This window comes from Falco cherrug, chromosome 1, assembly GCF_023634085.1.
Source record: "Falco cherrug isolate bFalChe1 chromosome 1, bFalChe1.pri, whole genome shotgun sequence".
In the NCBI taxonomy this organism is placed as follows: domain Eukaryota; kingdom Metazoa; phylum Chordata; class Aves; order Falconiformes; family Falconidae; genus Falco; species Falco cherrug.
In genome coordinates this window covers 87,159,017-87,173,340 of record NC_073697.1, presented here as the reverse complement: position 1 = coordinate 87,173,340, position 14,324 = coordinate 87,159,017, and the positions used below count along the sequence as shown (strand labels likewise).

Here is a 14,324-nt window from a genome sequence, read left to right as displayed (position 1 = left end):
ATCATGCAGAAACTTTCCTAATTTGTTGTTTGGACAGTAGAGAAATCAACAGAATCTTGCATTTTACAGGCGTGTGCTGAGACTTAATTTATCTCTAGCATTCTAGAGATAAATTGGATTCTAGGCTGTTTTAACACCTGCAGTTGAACTTCTAGCGTGTTTGAAAGCAGTCTAAAATAATGGGGAATATAGTTACTGCAGCTGGCTACAGATAAGGCTTTTTTAGTACTTCTAACTTCAATAACTGTTACTGAGAATATGGCCAAATATAGAAGATACAAGTGAAGATTTTTAAGAAGTTTTAATCCATTTTCAGTAAAAAAGGAAACTAACATAGAAATAGTAAAGCATTGTCAGGTGCTAACGTCTGCAATTTGTACGAATTCTTCAAGTGTGGGGAGATGCTATATAGCCAGACTTAATAACCCAGCTTTTGTTGGCACTGATCATTTCATGTGCATAAAACAGGATGGATGAGTGTCAAGAGGACACCTGAATAATGAATTTAACTTAGAAATAGTTACATTTTTGAGTCTCAAAATAGTATCTTCTTAACAGGTAGTTAATAGACAATTTTTTTATTATAAAAATGAATTCAAAACAGTACTCTCTAAGTCTCACGTTGATTTTGAAGATACACGAATAGGTTAGGTTTTTTCCATCCAGGAATAAGCTTGTATTGGTGATACCAAATCTCATTCACAAATTGCAAACACCCTAATTTGTTGTATTTTAACACTAAATGATGTTGTTGTTCCCCCCCGCCCCGTAATAAGGCAGCTTATATAAAACACAAGTTCTCTGTGATACCAAAACCTCAGAAAATTAGAGTTCTTCTCAAAGGTATGCAGACACACAAGAATGTTGTGAATCTTTTTTTGATGCAACCTGCTCAAGAAATACCTGTATGTAAAGGGCAAAAATAGGACTCTGAATATTTCTTTAAATTTTGTTACTAAATGTCTTGGAACTTGCTTAATCTAAAACTTTGAAGGATTTAACTGAAAAATGAGGGATTATTTTTTTACCTATACCTTCATCATGGAAAGAACTGTAATAGGGCTGTACAGAAGAGAGGTGGGGTTTGCAGGTATACCAGTTCTTCTCACTTGGTATTCAGTGGAGGCTGGGGAGGTGTTTGGTGCAGAAAGCATCTGCAGCCTGAGCAGCACTTCCCTGTCCATGAAGGGGCACCTGCAGCCCAGCCCAGCTGTACCAGTTAGGGGTATGGATTTCCCAGTTTGAGAATGTCGGGTCCAGAAGGTGGATGCTGTGCTTTATGGCTGACAATGAGTTGTGCTAAACTCTGACCTCCCACAATAGAAATGCTATGCCTTATGCTGCTTCACCTCTCAAGGCATTCCTTTGAATAACTTAATGAAAAAGTTTAATGTTACTAAAAACTTTTCTCTGAAGACAAGTTATCGCATTCAGAGTTCAGAAAACTCAGCTTGATATTATTGATTACTTGCAACTGATATTGCAACTATTTGTGTAGAACTGGAGATTGTGCGAGAGAGAACATTATAAACTGCCATACTGTTTTTGATCACCTGTACAGATTGCCATCAGCTTTCAATGCAGAGTGCTTCAACAGTGGAATGGTTATTTGAAACAAACCCAAACCTCTCTCCAAAAGGTGTCTATGGCAAGCTAGTGTCTTAATTTTGATTAGTCAAACTAATTTCTAAGTGTTCTTAAATTGCTGAGGTCGTGTTTATGTGTAAACTTGCACTACTTTAGTAAAGAGAAGTATATAAAAGGATTTTTTTAAATTTTGGTTTTGCTTTTATGATGGTTTATTTCAGATTTACTTTAAAGGTTTAGCTTGATTACTCTTTAAAATAAGAGAAATTGCCGGTCTTTCACTAACCTTAACTAGGTCTGACAGTGTATCATTTTCAGAGTCAGGAGATGAGGAAAACTAACTGCAACAGATCAGAATTATTTTGCTTCCTGAAGAAAAGTTTGAATTAATCTGCTGTAGAGTGGATTGTACATGTAAGTGATTTCTCAGACTTCAATGCACGTGAAAACAAGGTGCTCAAGTTAAGTAGCTTGTGCAATTATATGAAGAAATAATTCTTAAAGTTGAGAAAACTGACAAGCACAGGAGCAAACAAACCTTATATTAAGGGTCAAATAGTTATTAGTATCTACAGCTAGGCATCGGATTTATGACCACTGGTATATTTTTCTAATATGCTAATTTTAAGTATGGAATATCTTTGTTCACTTCAGTCATGTTAGACATTAACCACTGACTTAAGACCTGTTCATATTTGAAAGACGTGTGTGTGTAACTAGTTTGCTATAGTCTCTTAATGAAAATGCAACCTACATTAGGTCCATAAATAAATAACATGTGTAGAACTCCTTAAAGCATTAATGGTGAAGTTGAGGTTTGTGGGGCATAGTTTGTTATGCTTTTAACAAATATAAGGACGAATGTTTGAAGTACAAACAAGGTACTAGTACAATTCTGGGTTAGATGTTAATGTACAGCAAGCTTATTTTGTGGAAGGTGTCTGACTACTGCAAGCGTTTCATTAACTTTATAGCCTTAAACTTGCTTTGAACTTTCAAGCTGGAGAAGTCCAGATTTTTTTGTTGTGTTAAGTCTTGATGCTGCAAATTTACATCAGTTGATTCACTGTGTTGTAGATAATAACTGTTGTATCAAGATGTGTAATTCACTTACGTGTTAACAGAGAAGCCAATGGTGTCAGAGATTCTTGCCTATTCATGTTGTACTGGCTGTCCTCATTTCAAGTAGCTAAAAGTATATAGTTTTCTAATGCTGTTTTTCCATAAAAGCAATTACAGCTATGTAAACATCAACAAAGATGGAGTGGACGTTAAAATGACTGAATATTTTGCATTCTTTGGAGGATATTTCTCAAGACTACTAGGTATAATTAAAGTTACATTGCTTCAGATAAATAGTGCTTATCAGTTTTAATATCTTAATTTGTTTGCTGGTACGTGAACCACTGTTGGCTTTCTGAGTTTCAGCAGCATCATTCAGAGTGATACTCCATCCTAGTGGAGGAGGATTACACTTTATTAATGGTTTTAAACAGGATGGTTGGTGAATCTTTAAAAAACTGTTCAGAGGCCTACATTATCCTAATGTAAGTAGTTCCTTGTGGGGATGATTTAGGAATCAGTCTGTAAGTAAAGTGCTCAAAGTCTCATAATAAATGCAACTTGATATGCCCCATCGCTGCAGCTGGGAAATGTGTTACATGAGTGAGTTTTGCTCTAAACAAATGCTATTCCACGGAAAAGATCTGTTGGAAGAGTAGAAAATGATGTGGGATATCTGTTTAGGCTACTGAAAAGTCATTATGAGGCAATAATTTCTTGATAGATCTAGTAAGAAATAAACTTGAATAACTACATGCAAGTAGGCCTGGCTTGTACACAGAGCTGTCTAGCCTTGCTCGGATTTTCTGCCAGCACCATGCTGCGCGTGATGGTCCAGATGTCCTCTGTACCAAACACTGCAAGTTTGAGGGGAAAAACAGCTTTTACTAAGCACCTAATTGCTGATCCTTCAGGGTCCTACCAGTGACCCTGAACAGCTTGCAGGTCACTGGAACTACGTGGGCTGGCAAATGCATTTATTGTAGTAAGCAAATCCAGTAAGAAAAGTAGAATTATTTATTCTGGTCATTGTTTAATGACAACAGCTAGTATGAGCTAGGAGTTAAATTGCCCAGTGACCAATAAAAGATTCCAGGGATTTTTGGTACTTCCAATTGTACAAAATAAAAAGGATTTTCTTAACCGTGTAGCTAAGACTTCCAGCTAACATAGTGCCATGATTTGATATGATAATTGCATGGTCATCAAGAATACTTGACGCTAGCTCTGTCATGAGTTTTCTTTCATCTTGCCAGCTTTGAGAATGGTACCCTGGCATGCGGCTCCAACAAAACTTCTGTGGTTTGCCTTTCTGGGGTAAAATCTCAGAGTAAAATCTTGCAAAAAGACATGCAATTACTAGCCATACTCTGCCAGATTATTTTTAGATTGTTCTGTGTAGCTGTATTTGTTCTTTGGGTAGTCATTAAATCTCTTCCTAACTCATGCTGCTGTTGCTGTTTACCTCAGTGCTGCCAGAATCTTCTGGCACGCTGATAAGGTAGTGTGAATCCAGGAGACCAGCTCTGAGACATGCTTATTCTGCTGTAGTCAAGTCCTCAGACATCCTTACTGTTTGAATGGTAAAGTCATCTCGTGATTTCAAATATACTTGCCTTTCAATAGCGAGGTTGAATTTTGCTCAGCAGTGCTTTATGCTGTCTTGGAAATAGACCATTCTCAAGAACTGGAATGCTAGTGGGAATGAAGTGTGAAAACTGCTGGACACCAAATTACAGTAATTTATTGCTTTCTGATAGGTAGTCTACAATGTACAGCAGCAAAAAAAATAATCTCAAAACACAATTCAGCGTAATGCTGTAGCCTTGTAGCGTGGATGTCTCGGCCCTCTTTTGGGACTGCTGGTTCTGCATGACAGCAGTGTTGCATGGCGTTAAGTGTCTTGATCCACAGGATGACTGCAGCTCAGCCCAGACTTGCACAGTCATCTTTAAGATAAGTTGAGGTTTGGAGATGTGCCTTTTTTGTTGCTGTGAAAGTTACAGTTCTTTGTGCCCTGATACTACATATTTGCATTGCTATCTTTAGTGACCCTCTCTACAGTGTTGAGTGACTGGGAGATTAAAAAAAAATATGCAAAGTTGCTTGCTGCTGAGTACCTCCCTTCAGAACAAGAGTGGCTTGAAAGATTGCCCCTCTAAACTGGGGCTGTTACAGTAAGACTGGTGAAGCATTAGTGTGTCAGAGTGATAAAGGGAAGACCATTCAGAAGGGTGGAAGGAGCAGGAGCACTGATTCTGCCTTTAAGAAGCAGACTTCAGAGAGGTAAGGATCCTCATAGGAAAATACAGTTGAAGTTCACGAAGTACAGAGGACAGAGTAGGAACAGTCGTCTTAAGAATAACTCCTGTATTCACATCAAGGAATGTTACTGTCCCAGGAAGGCTTTGTCCTTGAAAAGGATGAAATTCAAGTAAATCACCAACCTCCAAATATGTATGTTAAAATAAACTTGTGCTTATTGTTCCCTAACAACCTGCTAGAAACTTGGCAGATTGCTTCTGTTGCTCACCTAGAAAGGAAACTTGCCTGTCTCTGCTAAAAATGCAGATCTGACCGTTATTGAGAGTTAACTTCTTCACTACTTTTCAAGCCCTGAAACATGCATTTGAGTAAGTCTCTTACTGTCATTACAGGATGCTAGCCAAACTTCACAAACAGTCTATAATGCTTCTTATGATAACGTTTTCCAGTTTAAAATAAAAATATCTGGAAAAATAATCAGGGTTCTGTTTACAACTGAAATTCTTGATCAAGAGTATTGCTGGAGGAGGAGGGGGGAGGGCTTGAACTGATCAAAGTGATGAAGTCTCTGCTTATGTTATGCAAGTGGTGCTAAACTAATTAATGACCCGAGTGTATTAGGTGTGTTCCTGAAATGTATCTTCCCAGCTTAGTTTTGTTGAAAACTAATCCAGTTACCCACTTCAAGACTACTCAGCAACATACATCAAACCATGGTGACAGTGATCAAGAGATTTGCTTCCAAAGTATACTTTTGATCCAACTTAATATGTTAGCATAGATGTGCCTGAAGGCTTTCAGATTAGTATGCAGAGTTTGGTTCTGTGTAAAGTTGTTGACCTTTTGATTAGTTACAAGGACTTTAAGAATCATTTATTTCAATAAGCTGGCATGACAAAGAGTAGTGAAGCATAGGAAACATTTAATGTCCTCCAAGCATTCAAAAATAACTTAAGTAGGTGTTCCTCCCTTTCCTCAAAAACCTAAGTCTGGAGTTCATTTTGAGTTGCTTTCTGGCTTTACTTGCTTTTGGATAAACCTCAGCATTTTTAAAGTTGTTCTCAGAAGACTGCAGAATAAGTTTTGTTTGTTTTTGGACGGGGGCAGTTGTTAGCAAAAGCTGAGATATCACATAACCATATGTCTTCAGGCCTAAACTTGCTGGCTTTGCTTATATTAAAGCTGATGTGCACAAATTTTTTAACGGTTTGGTTTTTTTGTGAACTGCAGAGTTGAGGACCCTTACTTGCTTTTTTTTTGTGTTGGGTTTTACCTGTTCTTAATACCTCTAGGACTGTGGAGCTTATCTAGTCTTTTAAGATGGGGAATAGTAACATCTTTTCAGAACCAAACTGAGGTATATACTTTCTAGGGCAAGCTTACATCTAAGAACACCCAGCAGAAGCTGCACATGTGGCTTTTGTTGTTTTGCACAGTGGTTCCTTTATCTGTATGTTGGCAACTGCAAATGGGGGATTAGCTGAGGAAGAAAGCAGGAGGGAGGGTGCAAGCTGCAGCTCCTGGTCTTGATTTCTAAACTTCCAAGTGGCCTTGAACCCTTGCTCCCGTCTGAGGGTTTCCTTCTGACTAAGGGAAGCTGCTGGGTGGTGCCCCCTGAACGTGAACAGAGCAGCTATTCACACAGCACTCTTCAGAAAGCCGTTTCGCTCAACTTTCTTATGTTACCTTAAATTACCTCTTTCTGCCTCCTGATGCTACTAGATAGATTTAAAAAGAACAGGGTATGGTGTCGTTTCAGTTACGTTTGCACTCAGTTACTCATCTTGGATTTAGTTATATTTAGCGGAGTGCAGCAGTTTTCTCAATACCGTGAATCAGGGTTTGGCTGAATAAAATGTAGGGGGTTTATTGACCGAGCTAGCAACGCAGAATTTGTGCCCGACTTGACTAGTTCGGAATTCACTGCAGGCCCCGGTCCTGCAATCCGCTTCCCTCGGAAGCCCCCTCTGCTCGGCGCAGAGCCCTGCCCAGCTGCGCGGGGTGCTGCAGCGGTGCAGCTGCTTGCAGACCCGAGGTATTTTGCGGTCAAGCCTTAGAGCAGCGTTGCAAAGCGAACGGGGAGAGCGCTTTCACGCCCCACAAAGAGCCTTGCAGGGCTCGATAAATTGCCTTCCCCCCCCCCTCCCCCTTGTAAGAGGGGGGGATGAGATCCGCCCTGTCCGCAAGGGCTGCTGCGGGACGGCCCGGCAGCGGTGCCCCGGCTGCGGGGTCCGCCGCCCCGCCCGGCCCGCAGCTCTGCGGGGCCCCGTCCCCCCGCAGCGCTACCTTAAGGGGCTGCTGACATCAGCCGAGTGGGCCGGGCGGGGTGGGTGGGATTTCCTGTGCTGGAGGTCAGCTGCTCCGGTCCCTCGCCCGTCCCTCCCCGCCGCCCGGGTCCCGCTCTCCCCGCGCCGGAGGGACCCGCATCCTCCCGGCTCCCTCCTCTCGGGTTGGATTTACCCAGTGATGTGTAAACTACAGGATGCCCAGCAGCACTGGAAAGAGGTTTAAACCTACTAAATACATCCCTGTCTCCACAGCAGCTGCCTTATTAGTGGGTTCGACTACTTTATTTTTTGTTTTCACGTAAGTACCGCTCTGGCGGAGGGGGGGGCTGGGCGGGGGGAGGCGGCCGGGCTTGACAGCTGCTCCAGGCCCCGCCGCTGCCGGTCCCGCCGCCCGCCAGCCCTTCCCGGCTCGGCTTTGCACAGCCACCCGATTTCTCCGTATCATAAAAATGTGTGTAGCGGTCAGAGCCACCATTTCGTGGCACGTCAACCTTACCGGACTCCTGCAGCTGCCGGCGGTGACCATCAGAAATGCCCAACGCACCGCAGCCCCCTCTCCCCCCGGCTGTGCTAGCGGGGCTGGGGTACGGGAGAGCGGCACCGGCAGCGGCGGGAGCGCAGCCGGGCTGTGCCTGGTTGGGTCCCCTCGGCCGCCGGGGGGAGAGCCGGCCTTTCCCCGAGCCTCGGCGGGTGCTGGGGCCGAGCTGGCAGAGCCTTGGGCAGCGGCAGGAGTCTTGTTCTGCGCGTTACAGGTTTTACATATTTTTATGTAACTGACCCTAAAAGCTTGGGGATCTAATGAACAAATTTAGATTTGCTTGAAGGAAGGGAGGGGGAACCTCCCCCCCCCGTTCCTTCTTCTCTCATTCCTTTTTCCCTTAAATGCAAAACTGAGCTCTGGCGGTCTGCTCGCATATCTCCTGTAGTTATATTAATATGTGACTGGTGTAGTGATTTAGCTTTCAGTTTCCTCTCCTTTTACATAAACTCGAATTATGTGGATTGCTAGCCCCTTCCCATGCTGGGGTAACGGCAGCTTCCCTGCAGAGGCGGTGTTGGTATTTCGGGAGAGATGCCACAAAACTGGGCTCTGAAATGAGCTTTGACTAAGCTGCTTTTTGGGAAGGTAAAAAGACATCTGTTGGCTATCAAGATTTATTGTTTCACTTATTTTGAAACTATGTTCCTTGTTTTGCCATCACTAATTTGTAACTGAGCTTAGTGAAGTTGTTAAAAGCAGAAGACTATTATAACTTATATCTTATGTTTTCATCCTTCTTGGCTGGGCTGTGATACAATTCTCAATGTTTCAAAATGGTAATCTTAATGTAGGATTTCAGAATAAAATGTAAATGTTGTTTTGTCTAACAGTTTCTTAAATCGGAACAGATTTTGACACAGCGTTCTGCTCTTGACATAAAGTGACTTGATTTCTTGTTGCTTGTTTTTAATGCATTTCATATGAAGTACTGGTAAATCCTTTCAGGGTATTATGCTGTTTCAAGAACTGGTACAAGCCCCAAGAACTGGTACAAGTATAAGCCTATCATTCATCATTTGGGCATCTAATTATAGTTAAGCGCTCGCGGGCAAAGGCAAGACAGAAGTTGGCTTTTGTGATGAACTTGGTTGACACTGGTATTGTGAATATTTTTTTTTAAATGGTTTTGTAGACAAAAAAAAGGGGGTCTTAATGCCAGCATTTTTTTTGGTTTGTTTTTGGTCTTAAGAAATGGATGTATGCTAAGGTTGTTTTGGAAGCTGTATGTTTGTTTTCACATGATACTTCCAATGTAGAGCTACAAATTGCTTAGTGATGTAAGACTTTCCTGGTAACACAGTTGTTGCTGAAAACATCCCTTTGGCAGCAGGACATGAACAGAGATGTTTGTTTTAGAATTTGTTACTGTACAGAATAAGCAATTGGCTTTAGTCTATTAGTGAATCTTAAACTTAACTCTGCTCCCTCTGTTATCAGTGAATCATTACATGCAAAATGAAGTATTTTTAGGAACTCTCCATATTGTAACTTGGCCTGTGGATCTTGAAGTGTTAGTAAATTTTTTGAGGACTGTCCCAGACATACGTTCTCTGCTGCTGCCAAGTCTTGTGTGTAATTAAAGTAACACATAATTGAGCAACTGTTGTCAGGCAGTATTTGAAGTCCTGTCCATTCAAAAATACTTGGACAAATTTGTATGGAATTGCTGTTGGTTGTGGTTTTTTGTTTTGTTTTTTTAATCCTGAGCAGTTTTAGTAACATCTGTCTTTGTCTTAGAATCAAAGCAAGTAGTATGCATGAGATCAGTGTCTTTTATGGGGCAGGGTGTGTTGTGTGTGTGATCCCCCTTTCCTGAGCATCTCTCTTTTCTTTTTTTTTTTTTTTCCTGTGGGCAGTGTTTTGTGTCCTGAAGATCCCGTTGTGATATGTTATTAAAGGCTGAGATAGACCTGAATTTTCACGGGTGTTGATTTGCACAGCTCTCTTGATGTTGAGTACATCTCTTGATACGCAGCAGTTGAGGCACTGGCCTAAAGTTGCTTCAAGTGGTGTTATTGATACAATCCATGCTTGCTTCTCATATCACAAGAACTACATTAGATGAAGATTTACATGTGTTTTTATTAACTCCTTATTTGTGTCATTAAGCTTTAAGGCTGCTATGTCTATTAATGAACTAGCCTGTGCATAAATAACATGAAGCTGATGATGGATGGGACTCACATATCAAATTTTGGGGCAGATCAGCTCAGTGGGATATCAGGGACTACAGCAACTTCGGTGTGGTGAAACTGAATAATGGAGGTTAATGTATGTGGAAAAATGGAATAATAACTTTTTTAAACCCACTTACTAAGTAGAAAAAATAATCCCTCTAGGGCACTGCAAACGTTTGAGTAACGTACGAAAAACAGAGACTCTTACTTGGCTTTCTCCCTAGACATGGTTGTGGACTCAAGCCACGTGTTATGAGTGTCCTCTGCTAGATGAAAAAGCTCTTTGAACTTGAAGGCTAGGGTTAGCTTTTTAGCAATGTAGTCTTTATTTTTAGCTTTTGTCCAAACACCTTGGCTAAGCGGCAGCACATAAAGAGTGTTTGAAATACACAGTATCTGATGTTAGTTCATGGTGGTGTTGATCACTTATACTTTGGGAAAATTCCATTATAGATTCTCCTTTATGCTTTTATCTCAGCTAACTATTTAGGATTCACTGCATCCCTGTTAGATTCCTTCTGATTTTATGAGGGAGAACTAAACTATTAGCTATAGAGATTATTGCCTGGAAAGGCAATGCAGTTGTATTATCACAGGCTTTTAGCTTTCCATGTGTGTTCATTTAATAATAAAACATAACTGTGTGAGTAGGTGGTCTAATCTGTTATAGTAGGACAGTAAGCAAGCATCAACTCTAAACATTATGAAGGAATGTATCAATAATGTTATATGTAATGATTAGGTTAATTTACTTATATGAACAAACAGAATGGCATCATGAAGGAAGAAAAAATTTTTCTTAACATAACCAGAATCCAGAGTGAATCAGCTATAGCAAACCTGAACTTACTTATTTCTACCAAAACCTTTTTTCATCATATTTCTCATAAGGCTTTTTTGTTAGAGATAACAATTTAACCTATTTCAGTGAAGCCTGGGCTTCTTACACCTTGGACTACTGACTGCTACGGTGTAAACCTTAGTGTGGTCATTCAAAGCACCTGAGATTTGAGAACTTCTCACCTTACTTTAGCTTGTGTAACTTCAGTATTAGTAGATAACATAGCTTAATTGTCAGTAAGTATAATGCTGTAAAACATAACGTCACCCAATGAACTATAACAGTTGGGCTTAATGATCTGAAAGGTCTTTTCCAACCTGAATGATTCTGTGATTATTCTGGAGCTAATAGTTCTCTTCACCTGTTTAAATTGTGTTACTCACTGTAGTTTTTAATGCTGAGAACCTCTGAGTTAGTTTACCAGCTGCAATGCCTGTATCTGTAGGTTATAACGCAAGTTAAAAGCATAAGGCTTTAAGGAAAAACTGTGGCTCATTTCAGCAAGGAGAAAAAAAAGCTCTTTATTCTCTCACTGAATATTGTAGACTAGAAGTTTCTGATAAAATACCCATTTTCAGACTGTGACTTCTGCAGCATGTAGTCACTTGAGCATCTTTGAAGTATGGCAGAAACATAATTCGTAACAATAGTCCAGGTGCCAGCACTTCTTTGATATATAATGGTAATAATGTGACTGTATATTATTCCCTTCAATGGGATAATAAAATGAGTGGTTTTCTGGGTGAAGTGAAAGCACAAGTAAGGTGAAAACTCATTCAGTCAATAACTGAAAATGAGACTCCAACTTTGTTCTTAGAAGTCATAATGGGAAGTAATCATAGGTATATGCCACAGACAGGCAATTGGCACTCGAATTCAGTCTGTGACACAAGGAAATTTAATATCTGTAACCTTCAGAAAACAACTGAGGAGTGATAAATTTGTGTAGAAGAGCAACTGTAGTTGAAGTCAGAGTAGGGATCTAAAGAAAATGAGAGAAATGGCTTATACCCTTGCTGTTCGGATAGCAGAAAGAGGAAGAATGGCTGGTAGACTGTACTCAGTAGCAGGGCTGGTGGATTTACCTTAGCCAGGAGGAAAGCTTGGCTTCATTCATGTATGCTTAAAATTTTTTTTGCTATTCCCCCCACATTTGTATATCATGTTATACAGTATTTGATGAACTAGAAAGACTTGGCATTTCTGCAACGGCTAATACATCCAGGTTAGCTGTATATGAATTCAGATACACTTATATTATCATGAACGCACTTCTTGAATCTTAAGTGCACGTGCACCCACCCACCCAGTTATCTGATTCTGCACTGGAATAGCCCTGAAATACATATGTAATAGCATTTTAAAGTTCAAAACTATAGTAACTGTGTATCTTAAAATTCTTGAACTACCAGATCTTCTCCTCCAATGAGAACAAAAAGGGGAAACCATAGTCTGCTTTTATATCTTGGGTTTGTTTAGTCACTAGCAGAGGTCAAGCTAATAGAAGATTATCTTTGCTTTAGTGAATTTGATTTGTATCCAAAGATGTTTTTCTTACCTAAAGTATTTTAAGGACTTCAGTGAACTCCAGTTCCAGATGTTCAACTTCTGCTGGTTCAGTGTTCAGATTTCAGTTAGAACAAATGATAAAATGTGATTTAAAATGTATGCTACAGATGTTATGGAGCTTCATCTGCAACACAGGTGCGTTTTATACTAGCCTAGAGGAAATGGAACTGGATGCTGATAAGTAGGTGCACAAAAATTAATTAAATAAAATTAAATAGATAAAATCATTTTTCTTCCCATATGCCAAATCAATAAATTGCTGGAACTGGTAGGGAGCAGCTTCACAAAGTATACGTTCACCGGCAGCCATGCAGATGACACCACATGGAGGAAAAAGGGTATGTAAAAAAGTGTGCATCAGTTTAATCAGGTGCATTTCAAAACTGGCTTCACAAACACTGATTTCAAGTAGTGCAGTTTAGCCTCCTGAGATATCTTAATGTTTTCCATCTTAAATGCATCTATAATGGCAGGTTTTCCCTGTCTGCTGTACTCGCCATCCAGAAAAGGTAAGGCTTGCCAGGTTGACCTGAGTCATCTCAGTTGTCATGTCTGTCAGCTTCCGGAAAATATTTATTCTTGTTATGACAAAGAGATGTCCTTTTAAGCTGTGGCGATTTCATCTTGGTATATAATTTTTGTAAAGAAAATCTAGACAAACTTGTCAGACAAGATAAAAAGACAGGCAATCTTAACAAGAAAATCAATTTAACTGAAGTGTGAAAAGGTTTGTTGGTTTTTGGTGTTTTTTTAATGCTGGAAGAGAGCTCAGTTTTACTGCTTTTAACTAGTTGATTCTATCATCTTTGCTTCCAAGGGGACCAGCAAAGTTGGCAATACTTCTGTGTATTTCCTTTAGAAAAAACCGGTGTTTATTATCAACAGGAATATTTTTTCTCACTGTAGTCTGGGAGAGTGAAAAAGAGAACCATCTTTGATGGTAGTAAACAGCTAGGCATCTTCAGCTGTGGGATGCACAGCTATCTGCATGCAGCCATCACAGTGGCATTTCAATGCTCACTGTAGATCTAGTTTTAAAGGCAGAAGAGCTAATGCAATGGAAGTTATTCCTGTGCATGGGCTGTCTACAGCTGTAGTCAGTGTGTGATTTATGCCAGTAGCAACCTCATTTCTATTTTTCCTAATGAGCAGAGATCAAGGATATATAGAAATAGGAATGAGAGGGTGTCACAATTAGATCGGGGTGGGCCTCTCAGCCTTTGTATATGAATATGCAAGCATTTTTTCTATTTTTGTTTAAAGTCCTTTTCAAGATGCTAATGTAAATAATGTCCATGTTTGTCCAAGTATGCCACATGTGCATCCTTTTATAAATAGAAGCAATATCTATAAAATCATTCAAATTATATGGAACCTCAGTTGGTTTGTTAGTAATGTAAACTAAGGGATGCTAACTGTTCAAAACACAAATAAAACTTAAATTGAGAGACAGGTATGTGTGGTGACCTTGGAGGTCTGACTTTTGAGGTTCATTACCTGGGACAATTGCTAATCATACACTTAACATTTGTGTGTAAACAACTTATTTGCTTACTAGTGCTTCTTAGCTGAAATCAGCTGTAGGACCCTGTGACATGTGAGACCTGGGAAAGATGACCTGGACCAGGTTTTCTGTTCTTAGTGTATAAGCTACAAGGAAACTTTTCAAGGCCTACAAAGGGAAACCATGAATTTTGTCTAGCTTGCATTGAAAGATGTCTGGAATACAGTAATAAGGTAGTATAAGCCAATTTAGAGCTTGAAATAGATGCATACTGGAGTGGGGAGAGGCATCTTAAAAGTTGAATGAGTGCTACACTTGTGGAACATTGATTTACTGTCCTTTGATTTGAGCCAGTAGATACAAGACTTCTTTCTCACTAATCCAAGAGTAATCTTCAATTTGGCTGCACTGTTCCAGAGCTACTATTAGTTGATCATTTGTCAGTGGGAGCTGCTAATGAAATTAAAAGGAAGAGGCATGGGGGTTGAAA

At 40.0% G+C, this 14,324-nt stretch overlaps 1 protein-coding gene across 4 annotated transcripts in view; it reads left to right on the top strand.

Moving 5' to 3' along the window:
- Nucleotides 1-7,271: 7,271 nt before the first annotated feature.
- ZDHHC8 (zinc finger DHHC-type palmitoyltransferase 8) overlaps nt 7,272-14,324 on the top strand; it is a 125,634-nt gene continuing 118,581 nt past the window's right edge. For 2 of the 4 annotated variants that reach the window (XR_003562675.2, XM_027814019.2), the window contains exon 1: nt 7,272-7,500. Coding sequence is in view for 1 of the 4 variants with exons in the window: in XM_027814019.2 (XP_027669820.2) it covers nt 7,397-7,500 (104 nt within the window). In the remaining 3 variants the exon portion in view is untranslated. The remainder of the gene's footprint in view (nt 7,501-14,324) is intronic. The other 2 variants (XM_027814020.2, XM_055703801.1) reach the window with 2 other exon arrangements.